The sequence below is a fragment of the Halichoerus grypus genome, chromosome 15 (assembly GCF_964656455.1).
Source record: "Halichoerus grypus chromosome 15, mHalGry1.hap1.1, whole genome shotgun sequence".
Lineage (NCBI taxonomy): Eukaryota > Metazoa > Chordata > Mammalia > Carnivora > Phocidae > Halichoerus > Halichoerus grypus.
In genome coordinates, this window is record NC_135726.1 from 35,133,470 (window position 1) to 35,151,694 (window position 18,225).

At 35.3% G+C, this 18,225-nt stretch overlaps 1 protein-coding gene across 1 annotated transcript in view; it reads left to right on the plus strand.

The window, feature by feature from the left end:
- Window positions 1-18,225, plus strand: part of ITFG1 (integrin alpha FG-GAP repeat containing 1) — a 329,904-nt gene that overhangs the window by 108,904 nt on the left and 202,775 nt on the right. The window contains exon 8 of the mRNA XM_036120167.2: window positions 3,264-3,345. Coding sequence (XP_035976060.2) covers window positions 3,264-3,345 — 82 coding nt within the window. The remainder of the gene's footprint in view (window positions 1-3,263; window positions 3,346-18,225) is intronic.

The window sequence follows — 18,225 nt, forward strand, 5'->3', positions numbered from 1 at the left end:
CACTTTATGTCAGAAATTTTCCATCTTGGCATTATTACCTTTTGGGGCCAGATTGTAGAGTTCTGTCCTGTGCACTATAGATTGTTTAACAGTATCTCTGACTTCTACTCGCTTAGATGCTAGTAGCTGACCCCAGTTATGACAATCATAAAAATTTCCAGACATTGTCCAATGTCCCCTGGAGAACAAAATCACCCCCAGTTGAGAATCATTGCTTTATAAGAATAAAGATGTAGACACAAAATAGTCATCAGATATTGCTTCTTGATCATTTTTTCAAACATTGTAAATATAACAGTTTTAACATTAAATATTAAAACATGTGGGCTGGGGACAGTTGGTTAAGCACCCGCCTCTTGATTTCCGCTCAGGTCATGGTCTCAGGGCCATGAGATCGAGCCCTGCATCAGTCTCCACACTGGGCATGGAGCCTACCTACGATTCTCTCTCCCTCTGCCCCTCTCCTCCTTCTGCCCCTCTCCCCCTGCCCCTCCCTCTCTCTCTCTTTAAAAAAAAACAACAACAACAACAACAAAAACCCATGCAGGCCAAAGCATAGTCATCTACAAAATACTTGTTACAACATTGCACTTATGGTTGGCATTAAAGCAGAAAATGGCAGGTAGTTTCCTCTATCAATGTCAATAGGTTAGCTGTTTCAATGGTAGGTGGTAGTTTTGGTAGCAGAAATAGTGGTATTCCTACTAGTGTTCCTACTAGTGATAATAGTTAATGTTAACTAAACGCATACTACGTGCATATATTCTACTAAGCACTTTATATAGATTATCTCACTCATCCTCACAAAAACTTTGTAAAAATACATTTTCAAGATAAGTAAACAGATACTTAGAACAGCTTATTCAGGGGGCGCTTGGGTGGCTCAGTGGTTAAGCATCTGCCTTTGGCTCAGGTCACAATCCCAGGGTCCTGGGATCAAGCCCCGCATCAGGCTCCCTGCTCGGAGGGAAGCCTACTTCTCCCTCTCCCACTCCCCCCTGCTTGTGTTCCTGCTGTCATTGTCTCTCTATCAAATAAATAAATAAAATCTTAAAAAAAAAAATACTAACTTAATTCAGATCTGAATGCTAACAAATAGTGGAGCTAGAGATAGAACTAGGAAATCTGTCTCTAAAATTTCTACCCTTAAGTCATTCATTTGGTGAAAGGCAAAAGACATAACTGCAGCAGAACCCCTAGTGACTTAGCCCAACTTTGGATTGTAGGGATACAGTGAAGGCCAGTAAGAACAGCATGGTAAAGAATGGGAGAGAATGCAGTGTGTTAGTGTCAAATAGCAGCCTATGAAAAAAGTACTTGGAGCTCATAAGCACAGGACTGCCATTATAAAAATACCATGTACTTGCCTGATAACTTCACATTTTGCAGAATACTTTCTAATCTATCACTGCATTGATCCTCTCCAGAACCTTCAAGTAGACAGTACATTTATCCCCTACTAAACAATTAAGAACTGAGGCCCAGAGCAATAAGTGGCTGTTCCAAAGCGATACAACTTGCCAATGAAAGCAGGACTAGAACCCCTGTCATCTAACTCCCATGTCTAGTGCCCTTTCTACCAAACTATACCAAGAATATATTCTCTTTCTCCAGCGGTTGGAAGGAAGTATTGCTTTTCTTCTATTGAGGTTCAGGGCCATGTGGCATCTTAGACATGGAAGGCCATCACCTGGGAAGTACTCAGTGTTCCTTGATAGAGATACATTGTGAGGTTATATCCAGAAATATTTCTAAGTATATTTACTAAGTTTAACAGAGTTTCACTGGGGTAATTTGTTCACTTGAATTAGTATAATGGGTTGATATTCCACTTTATGTTACATGAAGCTGATATATTTTAAAAGAGATTTTTCCATTCATTCTAGAACCATTATGTCCCCTATGTATCCAATGCTATGATCTTTCTAAAATGCAAAAACACTTGACACTTCAGCCAGAACTTTGGCTCCTTTGATATATCTGTAATATAATTTCAGGTATCAGTAAGACTAGAGGGGATTCGTAAGGTTTAAGACACTACATAAATAAGATTTCTATAGGAAGAGCATTCAAAAAATATATCAGATACTTTAGTAATTGTAGGGGAAATATATTTCTGCATGCAGATAATGGAGTGTTAAAATGTTTGGAAAATTGCCTGTCACAAGACAAATCTTACCCACTTACTCATGTTCCTCAAGCATTTGGTCTTCATGTTTTCAATGCAGCAGTGCCATTCTCTGCAAATATCAGAAGGGATTTCCTAAGAAATTAACTTGCAAATCTGCGGTATCCTTAGGGGAAAAAAATTAATTTTTTAAAGTATTTTTCAACATGTAAATATCTATGTAAAACATGTAGTAATCAGAGTCAGTATGTCAAATAGTGAAGAGATATCAGTGATAAGAAGAGAGCTCTGAATAGAACTAAGTGCTTCAAATCCCAAATTCAGTGTTTTGGCTGATTTTTCTGGTGTTGTCATGTAAAATTATAGAAAGGAAAGAATAATTTAAAGAAATGCATATTTTTATAACTACGATGTGTTAACTCTCCATTGTTGAAAGAGTAACTGAAACAAATGATCTTTAATGGGTTTTCTTTCTTGTTTAGCTTAGCCACCCCTGGTTAGTATCTGCCAGTTGACTTAATCCTTTGCTCCCTTTTTTCAATGATACATAAACTTGAATTGCTAAGGAATTAGCTCTATAAGGATCAGTGGAATTCTCATCTCATTCGAATCTTAATTTTTTTCTTAATTGTGTCCAACAGAAATCTTCTTCCTTTGAAATCTCTACAACATAGTGTCTTTGCTACTTACTTGTACCATTTATATATATTACCTTCAGAAATTCTATTTTCCTGACATATCTTATCTCCCAACTGGACTATAAGCTCCCTCGAGGTAGGAACAATTTTTTTTTTTACTTCTTTATATTACCAAATATAAAGAATATACCAAATATACTATTTCCATGGTACTTGAAAGTAGAAGACACTCATTATGTCTGAAATTATAAAGAAGATTTAGTAAAGGATATAAAACTGGAAGGGACAGCAAGAAAAGCACTCCAGGCAATCTTTATCAACTCATAGCAGTTTCTTTTTTTTTTTTTATGATAAAGGTATTATAGGAAAGTGGAATGATTTTTGTGCAGCACAACAAAAGCCTTAAATTATTTATTTCCCTGCTTCAGTTTAAATGCTTTCTTTCACACTTGACGAATGAATTGATAGTCTAACCCAAAATTTTCTGCCATTAACAGGATGGAAATTTTTCTCTCAATACTATATTTGAAAAACCTCCAAATATGATGGTGGTCGGACAGTCCGCGTTTGCAGACTTTGGTAAGATTCTTTTCATTTTTCAAATTCTACCCCTCTCTCTAACCTAGTCATATTAATTTCCCATCCCTGATATAACTTTATTGCCTTCAGAACTATTAAAGATTTAAAAGATGCCTTTTCTAGTATTATACATGGTAGATAGTCAATTCCTTAACACAAGGAGCAATTTATGACATTTATGTTTAAAGTATAATTTGAACTTAAGGGACTCCTGTTTGCAGGAGTAACATGCAAAACAAGGAGGTCTGTTGAGGCTTTTCTAGAGAATACCAAATAGTAATTATTGTGAAAAAATCTTCATATATATCTAGATTATGGAACCAAAAAAAAAAAAAATTGGAGTTAACCTGACCTCTTGAAACTTGGATACTAAAAACCATTTTTATTTACATCTTAATTCCAAAGAAGAATAACATCTATTAGGAATTTGTCACATGAGAACACATGAATCTCTGTTTTCCATGAGATTCTACACCATAAATCAAGTTCACATTGGTTAGGAACTTCTAAAACATGTATGGCTCTTTCACCATTTGTCAATTATTATTAAAAAGGATTTTGGTATTAGATGGGAAACTAGTCTAAATGACCACCATCTAAGAGTTTGAAGCTCACTCCCCTCCTACTTTTCCTTCATTCTGCCAATAAACACCTCAGCCTGTTCCTCAGAATCCAGATGACATGTCACCATGTCCAGAGGCCTCAGTTTCCTCATTCATAAAATGACAGTGACGATCATATCCACCTCACAAGACTACAGTGAATAACACAATGTGAGTAAAGCACAGTGTCGGGCAAACAGTAAGATCACAAGAAAATACTGTATAATATGAGTCTTTTCATCAGACTTACCTGGTTTTATTGTTGTTACTGCTCTTTGCTCAGTTGACTAAATCAATTAATCGATCAATGTCATAGAGATGAATCCTAAGGCAGCTAAAGCAGGTTTAATAGTGTTATTTGATGGAAACATCAACATACATCTCTATATTGTACTGTATTTTAGTTTCATTATGTTGAATATTACTTTGATTTTGAGCAGATTTCTGGTGCCTGATTTATAGTCTTTAGTAAGCAAATAGTCAAGTTACAGAATATATGAAATTATTTTTTTTAATTTGCTGACTGACTTGATTAGCTGGATTAATGACAAATACTTTTCCAAGTCTCTCTCTAGAAAAGAAAGTATATATGCATCATGTAATTTTCAGAGGGCACATATACCTCCCTTAATCTCTGGCTAAGAATCTCCAAATTGGCGGGGGTGGGGGGGTGAAAAGTCCAAATTGAAATTACTTGTTTTATAATTGTGTGTTTTGTATGATAAAGTGCCTTGTTTTAACAAAATTATTAGTAGCTTTACTTAAATTTTTTTTTTAATTCTTCTAACCATAAACTTAGACATTTACATGTTGGTATTTTTTAAATGTGCAAAATATAGGATACAGTCCATTAAGAAACATAACTATATATCCCCCCTATTTTTAATGACTTTAGGTAACATATCAGTAAACACTTTTAATATATCAGTAAGCTTTAAGTAAATATCCCACAATGTCTTTTTAAAAGTCCATGTATTTTTAGTTGGGTATTATCAAAAAACAAGACTGCTAATGAGTCCAAAAAAGCAGATGACATCAAATAAGGTTACAAATATTAATATATACAAAATATACATTTTCTATACATTTGCATACATCTGTGAATTTCATCCTGCCCTCCATCCTCAACTCCCCCTGAAATGCGCGCGCACACCCACACACACTCTTGCTCTCTCTCTCTCACTCTCTCTTAGAACCAAGTCAAGAGAAGAGACTGACAGCCAGGAAGTCAGCATGATTTCAGAAATTCACCATTTACCAAATGGGTAACAATGGGTTAAAAAAAAGCACTGGCTTGAATAAATAATCGAGCTTACAGGAAGAATCCTATACCAGAAAGGAGGGTTTAAATGCCTCCCAACTCACTTAAGTTGTCTAGGAACAGAAGTTGTTTTACAGCTATGATGAAATTTTTAGCTGCTAACATAAAATATTTTATTAAAGATTTTTAAAAATCTACTTTAAATTTAAGGCTATTCTGGTATAGCCAAAGGGAGGTGGGTAGGGTGGTTTAACATACAAATCAGGAGCCTTTACCAAAAAAAACCCAGAATAATTACTCAAGCTAAATATAATGTTATTTATTTCCTTAATAAGACAAAGAAATACTATTCCAGAAATCAGCTAAATAAAACTCCATGGAATATTATATAGCCAGTGAAAATGATGGCTATGAAGATTCTGTTAGAAGAAAGGAGCAGAACAATATGTTACACAATGTAATCATCTTTAAAAAAAAACAGATTAGAAAAAAATATATCAAACTGATAGTAATGGCTATGTGAAAGCAGGTTAATAGGTTATCTTACTCCCTGTTTTTCAGATTTTCTGTTATGTGGTTAGATTAATATATTAATTTAATTATTAAAAAGTAAACTATGGAAGAGTAATAGTCAGCAAGGGCAAGAAAGAAACCAAAGTATGCACCTAAAGTGTCATTAGATTTTTTGGGCATAGTACTTCTAAGTTCATATATAATTGATCCTATCCTCTGAGTTAGATGAACTTCTTTAGAGTACTTTAACAAGAACTTTAATTTTAATAAGATCTTTAACTCCTGCAAATAAAATGCAAAAGTTAGACCTCTTATGTTTCAAATATTGTACTGAATGCCATGTAAGAAAGCACAGATTTTAATGTAAGGTCCTTGCCTTTAAGAAATGTATAATTGGGAAAACAAAAGACAGATTTGTAAAAAACACAAGAATAGAGTAACAACTGCCACAATCTATGAGAAACTAGACTATATTTCACTGTTAATTACGGAATTAATGCCACAGACAAGATGCAAAGTATTGTGGCAAATCGAATCACTTTAGGCTGAGAAAGGATAGGAAGACTCATGGAAGAGGTGAGATTTTGGACTGGACTTTGAAACAACTCTGAGGTTTGGCTAAAAATATATAGAGTTATAAAAACACGGTGTGGTTAGTGACTAGTGAGTAAACCACTTAGGCTTGAATAGATTTTCTGTAAAAAATGTAAAAACATGTAAAAATGGACTGAGAACACATTGAATTACCAAATGATAGCAGATGAACAAATGTTAATTTTATTCTGTGAAAGCAGTGGGAAGTAGTAGAACAATTTTGAACATCTTTTTGTTATTACCTTTTTAAATTAACTTCAGAAAGTAAAAATCTTCTGGTCTGGTGGGATATGCAGAAGGTATTGCTTCTTGGACATGGAAAAGGAATTCAGGGGAAAATCATTAGAATCTCTGATATGCCTGAGATTTTTATATCAAAAGAGAGGCAGATTTAAAGTCTTAAGATACTGGATTTTCTAGGGATAGAAACCAGTCAGAAGACAGGTCAGGTCTGAAATAGTAAGAGCATGCACTAACTACATCAATAAATGGGAGGGACAAGTGTGAGAAACATTGCAAAGAAAGAATCAGTAAATTTAGTGATTGGTTTGACACTAGAGAGTTTAAAAAAAAAAAAAAAGCCTCTGAATGACTAAAAGAATTATTTTCTCTACCGTCCTTCATAGAGATAGGTAATTAGAAGAGAAAGCTGGTGTGAATACTTGAGAGATACTTTAGAGTCAACATGTTAATTATACTAGTAAGACAACAAAGCTGGAACATATAGGTAACCTAGGTTCAGGAATAAAGCAAAGCAAGTTTAAAAGTCTTGCAAGAGATAAGAAGTCAAGACCCAAATGAGCCCTCTAAGGAAGAGAGTATAAATAACTTGACAGAGAAAGAAGGAATAAAAGGTGGTGGAAAACCACTGACGATATTATGACAAGAAAAGGCCTTTGCATTTACAGGTTACAAGGGCACAAGTGACCCAAAAGGCATTGTTTGTAGAATTCTTTAGCAGTCTCTGAGCCTTAGAAATCAGCTCATAAATAGTGGCTGCTACTGGTTAGTGTCAGATGAGGTACTTGGGAGATCTGCAACCCATAGATGCCTCTAATAGTTAAGCAGTCATCTTCTAGAAAACATATTTTGTGTCTTATCATACTGTATAACTCTTTTAAACTATATGTTAGAGTTCGGTCAGAATATCATATTCTAGGGTCAGAATATCCTGGGTGGCTCAGTCAGTTAAGCGGCTGCCTTCAGCTCAGGTCATGATCCCAGGATCCTGGGATCGAGCCCCGCAGCTGGCTCCCTGCTCAGCGGGGAGCCTGCTTCTCCCTCTCCCTCTGCCTGCCGCTCTGCCTACTTTTTGCTCTCTCTCTCTTTGTCAAATAAATAAATAAAATCTTAAAAAAAAAAAAATACCGTATTCTAGAATTTCTACAGACAAGGTGGTATCTCTTTATTAAATTACATAGGAGACAAAAAAGTCAAGAAAAATAAGATACGTTTTTTTCCTATCAAATAGAATTTTAACCAGATTTAGAGAAAACATTAATTTTGTATGCAATGCCAGATATAGGAGAAATCAATAAAAAGCCTCAAAACTAAAGGGATAATTGAAAGCTTAATAGAATGTTAGCGTTTTCTATAAATTGAATCATTTTAAATCTCATAATACATAATAAATTTGTATATCCAAATCTGATGCTAACTCATGTATATCAGATCATCATAAGAAGATCACACTTTATTCTTCAAGTGAAGGGAGAAGACCTAGCATGTTGGTGAAGCCTGGGAATTGTCAATCAGGTCATCTAAATAATTTTATAAGCTATAAAGGGGCTGAGGGGTGCCTGGGTGGCTCAGTCATTAAGTGTCTGCCTTCGGCTCAGGCCATGATCCCAGGGTTCTGGGATCGAGCCCCGCATTGGGATCCCTGCTCGGTGGGAAGCCTGCTTCTCCCTCTCCCACTCCCCCTGCTTGTGTTCCTTCTCTCGCTGTCTCTCTGTCAAATAAATAAATAAAATCTTTAAAAAAAAAAAAAGAAAGGGGCTGATGAAAATACAAAACTTGGTCATCCTTGAATGTTATTAACATAGATGGTGTCACTGATGGTTGAGACCCAGTCTTATTAAATTGAGTATCCCCATTGCCTAGCCCAGTAAATAATCAATGATGTTTATTAAAGTGAAGGGGGAAAAGAGGGAAACCCCAAAATCAAATTATTTCATGAAGGCTATATGCTGCTTGGTAGAAACTCAGGTTTTAATTCCAAATTAACCATGGTAGAGCTGAAATGCTTAGTTCAAAATAACATGGCATTTATACTTGTTTTACAGTTAGGTATATTCAATAACAATCTGTCAAATGAAAATTGTTTCTTATTAGTGCTTGATCTGGTAATAAAAGTAAATCAGATGAGCCATGTATGGAAATTTAAATGTCATATTTAGCCTGAATGCTAATAGAGAATTGAATGTTCATATTCTCTTTTACAAAAGAATTTTGAAAATCAAATGCTTTCAAATAGAGGACAATTATATTATAAAAGAGATCGTATAGGGGAAAGTCCTGGGTGTTATGTTTTCTGGGCATGGTCTCATTATGAGTCATTTAAGGCAGCCTTTTATTCCAAAGACTTAATAGTGGAGTCTATTGTTTGTTTCTTATACTTGGAAATTGGCTGCTCTTTGTTAAGTAGCTTTATTTGTTTTTTCATCAAAAAGTAACACGGAATTCCAAGTGAATTCAGAGAAATGTTTGAGGTTTCAGATACTCTCTCTTAAATGTACTACCATAGCACCTTCATCACCAGTCAAAATGTATTAAGTAGATACAAATACAGAATACTTTAATATATGGAGTATGGACAAATTAGATGTAATTCCTGAATTCAAGGAATTTGAAATATAATACTTATATTCTCCTTTGAATTTTATGATACAGACATATCAGTTCATTCAAATAGTTTATTCTTTAAAATTGTATAGTGATCAGTCGTTTTCCCATTCCGTTCTCTTCCTGTTTTATACTGAAAGATGTACAAGATATTACTTTATTCAAAAAATATTTTTTGAGTGCCTACTATTTGGATTGCTCTATTCTAGCTGCTTGGCATATACCACAAGTGAAGCATACAAGAACCCTGCTCTCATGAAGTTAAAATTCAATCAAGGGGGAAATGACAAGAAGAATTAAATTAGTAAGGTATTTTTAGAAAGTGGTAAGAGCTTTGAGGAAATAAAGTACTGTAATAGGAAGTAAGAAGGGCTGTTTCCCATAACTGATTGGAGGTCATATTTGACCCAAGACTTGAGTGAAGTCACAGGAGGTCTTGGGAGAGTGTTCCATGTTAGAGATAACACCGGAGTGAATGTTGAAGGAACAAAAAGAAGGCCGACACTTGGCCAGGTCTTTGGGGCCTTGTGGACCTAGGTAAAGAGTTTGGATTTTATTGTAGATGTAATTGGAAGCTTCAAGGAGACTTGTTAAGAGGAACTAACCAGGCAAGGAATATGAGGACTTAGATCAGGGCAATCATTAGGAGATAAGAGAAGCAGTCATATTTAGATGTTGGAGACTAAGTTGACAGGACTTGCTGATGGATTGGATGTTGGAGGGAAGAGAAGAAGAAGAAAGGGTGACTTCTAGGTTTTGGGCTTGAATAACTGGATGGTGAAAACATTCACTAAGGTAGAAAAGGAGTAGGAAGAGTAAATTTGGAGTTTGTTAATTAATAGTTCTGTTTTGGACACGTTAAGCTTGAGATGTCTGTCAGACACTAAAACAAGATACAAATGGGAGATACAAACTCTAGAGAGACACAGAGTTGGGTATCAGTATATCCTTGTTTAAAATGCCTTTTAGAAGATGGATGATGGGTAAATGAAGGAGTACCTGCCCAAAGTATCCCACCTTTCTTCCTAGTAGTGTAAATGTAACCGTATTCCAGCCATACTGGCCTCTTTGTGTTCTTCGAACAGGCCAGGCACAGTTTCTCCTGAGGGCTTCTGCCTCTGCTCATTCTTCTCTGTAGAATGCTCTTCCTCCTGATATTTTTCATGGGTCACTCCCTGATAACCTTCTAGTCTTGCTGAAATATCTCCCTATCCAGAGACCTTCCCTGATCACTCTGTGTAAATTCTGCCCCCCCCCCCCAGCCCAGCACACCTATCTCCTTTCCTTTATTTTTCTCCATGGCATTTATCACTATCTGACATAGTGTGCATTTTACTCATGTACTGTCACTAGAATATACTCCATTGGTGTGTTTTGTTCACTGTTATATTTCATGCCTGGAGCAGTGCCAGTTACACTGTAAATACTCAATGAATAATTTTGAATGAATAATTCAATTAAATGAAAATATATTCTAGTTTATTTAAGTAATTGGTTTTTAAGAATTGAGCCCAAATTTAGGACCTGTCTTAAGTATCTTTAACTATAATCCTACTAAACCACAACGTCTAAGTGTCATTTATATGATGAGAACTGATCTAACATTACTTTTGCTCATTTTGATTAAAGTTAAGTGCTTCAACTAAAAAGTGTTCTAAATCTCTAAAATAGATGGGTGCTGATTTCTGGAGACATCCTGGGTCCTTATAAATTTTTATTCTTAGTCCTCATATTTCTGTTTTTCTAATTCCTGAATTCTGACAACATGTGTTATCTACAGTATTTATTATTTAACATTGAAACAAACTACAGTATTTGCATAGCTTCTCAATATTTTCTGGGTCTTTCTAGTGCCAATTTATTCTGACATGATCAAAGTAAAAGCAACCAGTTTAAACAGTTGCCTCTCTAACCTGCTGAATCTTTGTTTCCCTCCTCTTGACCTGCCCCTATCCTACTGAAGACTACCGTTAAAAAATTTTTGGTAAAATTGAAATAATTTATATATTTACACATTGCCATGCGGAACATAAAGTGATTAGATGTTCTTAGAATATTTTAAGTCCAGTTTGTTCCATTCCATGTCACTGTGGCGCTTGCCCTGCAATGGTTGCCATAGCAAAAGTGATTACTCTCTGAGTTCCTACTTTCTAGCAAAGACTGAGGCATCTATCTTGGTGAGTCATGGATGCCAGATGTGATTCTGATAAAATATTTTGAATGCTTTTTGATTGGAAATGGTAATTTATATACAAATTATAAAATTGCTGCTTCAGAGTCCTGATTTTATACATACTCAGCATTTAAAGCAGCATTAAAGCCGTATTCATTTCTTTTAAGACACACAAGCAGGAAAAACTAGGACCCGAAATCCCTGAAGCCTTTATGTACAGGTTTGTATATATATTAGATTCTTGCCTTTCTAGGTCAGAGGTTTTTTTAGTAAAGCTGTACCTCTGATGACATTCTGTATTCTCAAAACTACACTGTTATTTTTTTTTTAATATGTAAGGTATTAGAATATATAATTGAACCATTGGATACTAAATTTAAAGTACTTAAAAATTCTGTAGGATGATTGTTTTTACATTATTACATTGCTATTTTGTGATTTAACAGGTGATATTTTTACTACTTTAGCTAATATAACCCACAATTTAATTGGGGCACTTGTCTCTCTAAACCTGCTGCAATTGGTAGAACGGATCTGTGATATGTGGAGCAACCCATATAACTGCCCTGTGATGTTCACCAGGCATTTCTCTCTTCCTTATTTGATTGCCACAGGACTAGGAAAGTGATTATTCCAGGATCTTGCCTGTTCTTAGGCCTTCTAGATACATACAGCCTAGGAGAGGAAAATCAGTAAATGTATTCCTCTTTGGTATATTACACTGGAGTGGAATTCCCTGCTATCAGTCAGAGCAATAAAGAAGCATGAGAATAAATTATGAAGGTCCCAGTGCCACCCCTCTTTTAAATGTCCTATTCCATTTTCAAACACCTTAGGCTTTCATTTCAACCCCATTTTCTTCCATCTGCAATACTGCCTTTTCATTCTGTGTAAATGCCCCATCCATTGATAAGCAAAAGCAAAGATGTACTTCTTGGATATAGGTAGGTACACAGACAGCTCTTCTGTGCTTAATTAACCCTCACTCACTAAAGAGTTGACTTATGGATTGGACAGATGGATACGTAGTTAGGTAGATGGTGGTGCCGTTTGCTACTTATCCTTTGTCCAGAGCACTCCATTCCCATAGCAGCTCACAAAGCAATCCCATTTTCCTGTTCTGTTCCACGATAAGTCAGTTCTTTTTATTCCCTATTACACACAGAGATGAATGGACATTATCTGTACTCAACCTGCCCCTGCCTATCATCATATTACCTCACATAACTAATGTATTCTTAATTTAATCATAGGAAAGTTTCAAATTTTTGTTACTCAGCAACATTTAAGGATTTAAGAGTTTAGTATTTTCCAAATGTTTGTTTACTTCTTTTTCATAATACTTAACAGTACTTATTATTTGGCAGGAACTCTTTTACATTTATCTCAGTCCTCCCAAATCTCCCTGAGGTGAGCAGTATTGTTTATCCTCATTATACAGATGTAGTAACAGGGGTTCAGAGCAGTTAAGAAACTTGCCCGAGGGCACAGAGATAGTAAGTGGCAGAGCTGGGACATGCTCCTTGGCTCTCTCACTAACTGTGTTGTTTTGTTTTTTTTTTAAGGGGGGGGGAGGGCAAAGGGAGAGGGAGGGAGAGAATTTTTTTTTTTTAAAGATTTTATTTATTTATTTCACAGAGAGAGACACAGCAAGAGAGGGAACACAAGCAGGGGGAGTGGGAAAGGGAGAAGCAGGCTTCCCGCAGAGCAGGGAGCCCAATGCGGGGCTCGATCCCAGGACCCTGGGATCATGACCTGAGCCGAAGGCAGACGCTCAACGACTGAGCCACCCAGGTGCCCATTAGAGAGAATCTTAAGTAGGTTCCACGCCCAGCGCAGCAGAGCCCAATGCAGGGCTCTACCCAGGGTTCCATCTCATGACCCTGAAGATGACACTTAACCGATTGAGCCACCCAGGCACCCCTCACAAGCTGTGTTCTTAAGCACTATATGCCACTTCTTCTGAATTACTTATTAAAATATGTGACCATACTTGTTGATGGCCACCAACTATGACCTCCTAGTATGCACTGTTTCAGTTTTATAAAACTGTGCAATATGTTAATGGTGAATCTTTTCCTTATCTGACCACTTTGCCAAGTAATTATCCATCTCAAAAATACGATTAAGTATATCAGTGATTCTACACTATATAATGCTTATTATGGATTCCAGAAAAAACATAAGAATTGGTGATTTTGATTTAAAAACTCACTATACATTAATATCTCTTGAATTAACACAGCTTTTCAGATATCTCTATCAAGTATAATAAATTTCTACTTATTAGTGTAAATCCATTTCACCATTAATTTTCTGAGTACTTGTGGGAGGTCATTTCCTAGAAATAAGCTCCTTGCTCTCCCTTTAATTTTGATTGTTCCCCTTACTACAGTTGTTTTTGGTTCTCAGCCACATACCCATATTATTTAGTCAGTGTTTGAAACTGTGACTCACTTCTAAATTGTGACTCATCCTTTGAGAACAAGATTTCTCTAAATTTATTCAAACGCATTCTTTCTTATATAAATTATTTATGTTCTCTCCTAGTTCATATTTTTTAAATCAAGAATTTTTTGCTTCATATTATTCAAGTGATTTTTCTGTTTTTCTCCTTTGATTTAGTAGTCTTCATTTGAAACATTTGCTTATATCTGTCATGTATTAAGAATGTCCATTAAGTCTGTATTTCATATAATCTTTTCAAAATAAGCTGCCATTTTAAAAAATTTAATTCATTATTATTTATTTATTTTAATTAATTATTTTTACAGTTGCAGGTCTCCATTAGAGGGAGTATGCTGCTTTTGTTTTTATTGACACATAATTGACATACAATGTTATATTAGCTTCAGGTAGATGACATAGATTGAAAAATTCTATACTTCATTGAACATTTACCATAAGTGTGGTCACCATCTGTCATTGTACATTATTATAATATTATTGAATATATTCCCTGTGCTGTACTTTTCATCTCTCTTTACATTATAACTGGGAATTTGTACCCCTTAATCCCCTTTATCTTTTTCACTGTCCTCCCACTCACCTCCCTTCTGGCAACCAATTTATTCTCTCCCCCCTCTCTTCTCTCTGTCTCTCTGTCTCTGTCTCTCTCTGTCTCTCTGTCTCTCTCTCTCTCTCTATATATATATATATTTTTTTTTTTTTAAAGAGTCAGACACTTAACCTACTGAGCCACCCAGGTGCCCCTCTTCTATATATTAAAGAGTCCGAGTTTTTCTGTTGGTTTGTTCATTTAGATTCCACATATAAGTGAAATCCTACAGTATTTGTCTTTCTCTATCTGACTTAACTTCACTCAGCATAATACCCTCTAGGTCCATCTATACACAAATGGCAAGATCTCATTCTTTTTTATGGATGAATAATATTGCTTTGTGTGTGTCTGTACACCAGATCTCTTCATCTATTCATCTATCATGGACACCTGGGTTGCTTCCCTATCTTAACTATTATAATAATGCGGTAATAAACATAGGGGTGTATATATCTTTTTGAATTGGTGTTTTTGTTTTCTTCGGGTAAATAACCAGTAGTGGAATTAATGGATCATGTAGTATTTCTATTTTAAATTTTTTTGAGGATCCCCCATACTGTTTTCCACATGGTTGCACCAATTTACATTACCACCAATAGTAAAAAGGTTCCTTTTTCTCCACATCCTTGCCAACACTTGCTATTTCTTGTTTTTTTAATACTAGCCTTTCTGACTGGTGTAAGGTGATACCTCTTTGTTGTTTTGATTTGCCTGATAGTGATGTTGAGCATCTTTTCATGTGTCTGTTAGCCATCTGGATATCTTCTTTGGAAAAATGTCCATTCAGGTCCTCTGCCCATTTTTAATTGGATTATTTATTTATATGGTGTTGAGTTGTATAAGTTATTTAGATATTTTGGATACTAATCCCTTATCAGATTTATCATTTGCAAATATCTTCTCCCATTCAGTTGGTTGCCCTTTTGTTTTATTGATGGTTTCCATTGTTTTGCAAAACCTTTTTATTTTGGTATAGTCTCAATAGTTTATGTTTGCCTTTGTTCCCCTACCTGCGGAGACATATCCATAAATAGGTAGCTAAGGCCAATGTCCCAGAGATTACTGTCTAACATGTTTTTTTTTTAGGAGATTTATGGTTTCACGTCTCACATTTAGGTCTTTAATCCATTTTGAGTTTATTCTTTTTGTATGTATATGTTGCAAGAAAATGTTCCAGGTTCATTTACTTGTATGTAGCTATCAGATTTTCCCAATACCATTTATTGAAAAGACTTTTTTCCATTATATATTCTTGCCTCCTTTGTCATAGATTAATTGACCATGTAGGTGTGGGTTTATTTCTGGACTCTCTATCCTGTTCCATTGATTTGTGTCTATTTTTGTGCCAGTACCATACTATTTTGATTACTATAGTTTTCTTTTTTTTTTTCTTAAGATTTAATTTATTTATTTGACAGAGAGAGACACAATGAGAGAGGGAACACAAGCAGGGGGAGTGGGAGAGGGAGAAGCAGGCTTCCCACTGAGCAGGGAGCCCAATATGGGGCTTGATCCCAGGACCCTGGGATCATGACCTGAGCCGAAGGCAGATGCTTAATGACTGAGCCACCCAGGCGCCCCTGATTACTATAGTTTTCTAGTATATCCTGAAATCTGAGATTGTGATACCTCCAGCTTTGTTGTTCTTTCTCAAGATTGATTTGGCTGTTTGGCTTTTCTGATTCCATACAAATTTTAGGATTGTACCCTCTAGTTCTGTGAAAAATGTTGTTTGTATTTTGATAGGGATTGCATTGAATCTGTAAGTTGCTTTGGGTAGTGTTGCAATTTTAATGATACTAATTTTTCCAATCCATGAGTTGGAATATCTTTCCATTTGTTTCTGTTGTCTACAATTTCTTTCATCAGTGTCTTAGTTTTCACAGTATAGGTCGTTCACTTCCTTGGTTAACTTTGTTCCTAGGTATTTTATTCTTTCAGTGCATTTGTAAATGGGATTGATTTTTTTTTTTTTAAAGATTTTATTTACTTATTTGAAAGAGAGAGACACAGCGAGAGAGGGAACACAAGCAGGGGGAGAGGGAGAGGGAGAAGCAGGCTCCCCGCGGAGCAGGGAGTCCGATGCAGGGCTTGATCCCAGGACCCTGGGATCACGACCCCAGCTGAAGGCAGACGCTTAACCGACTGAGCCACCCAGGCGCCCTGGGATTGATTTCTTAATAACTGCTTTTGCTACTTCATTATTAGTGTATAGAAATGTAACATATTTCTGTATTTTAGTTTTTATTCCACAACTTTGCTGAATTGATTTATCATTTCTAATAGGTTTTTCATGGCGTCTTTAGGGTTTTCCATACATAGAATAATGTCATTTGCAAATAGTGACAGTTTTCCTTCTTCCTTACCAATTTGGATGCCTTTTATATCTTGTCTGATTGTTACAGCTAGGACTTCCAGTATTATGTTGAGTAAAAATGGTGAGAATGCACATCCTTGTCTTATTCCTGATCTTAAAGGAAAAGCTTTCAGTTTTTCACCCTTAAGTATGAAGTTAGCTGGGGGGTTTTCATATATGGCCTTTACTGTGTTGAGGAATGTTCCCTCTACACCCACTTTGTTCAGAGTGTTTATCATTAATGTATTTTATATTTTGTAACATGCATTTTATGCATCTATTGAGTTAATCATGTGGCTTTTATTTTTGCTCTTGTTAATGTAATATATCACATTGATTGATTTGCAAATATTGAACCACCCTTTATCCCTGGAATAAATCCAACTTGATTGTGATGAATGATTTTCTTTTAATGTATTGCTGAATTCAGTTGCTAATATTTTGTTGAGGATTTTTGTATCTATGTTCATCAGAGATACTGGCCTATACTTTTCTTCCTTTCTAGTGTCTTTGTCTGGTTTTGGTATCAGGGTAATGCTGGACTCATAAGTTTTCCTTCCTTTTCTATTTTTTGGAGTAGTTTGAGAGAAAGAGGTATAATTTTTCTTTAAATGTTTGGTATAATTCACCTGGACTTTCGTTTGTTGGGAGTTTTGTGATTAGTGATTCAATTTTATTACTAGTAATCCGTCTGTTAAATTTTCTATTTCTTCTTGGTTGTCCAACTTGTTGGCATATAATTTTTCATGATATTATTTTATAATTCTTTGTATTTCTGTAGTGTTAGGGGTTTTTTTTCTTCTTCTTCATTTCTTATTTTATTTATTTGAGTCCTCTCTTTTTTTCTTGATGAGTCTGACTAAGGTTTATCGATTTTTTCTTTTCAAAGAGCCATCTCGGTTTCATTTTCTCTTGCTTTTTTAGTCTCTATTTCATTTATTTCTGCTCTAATCTTTATTATTTCCTTCCTTCTACTAGCTATAGCTTCATTTGTTCTTTTTCTAGCTCCTTTAGGTATAAGATTAGATAGTTTACTTGACATTTTTCTTGTTTCTTGAGGTAAACCTCTATTGGCTATAAACATCCCTCTTACAACTACTTTTGCGGAGTCCAAAAGACTTTGGACCATTGTATTTTTATTTTCATTTGTCTCCCAGGTATTTTTTTATTTCCTCTTTGATTTCATCTTTGACCCATTCATTGTTTAATAACATGTTATTTAGCCTCCATGTGTTTGTATTTTTTCTACATTTTTTTCTTGTGATTGATTTCTAGTTTCATACTGTCATGGTCAGAAAAGATGCTCGATATGATTTAATTCTTAAATTTATTGAGACTTGTTTTGTGGTCTAACATGATCTATCTTGGAGAATGTTCCATGTGCACTTTAAAACAATGTGTATTATGCTGGTTTTGAATGGAATGTTCTATTTATATACCTGTTAGGTCCATCCTGCCTAATGTGTCATTTAAAGC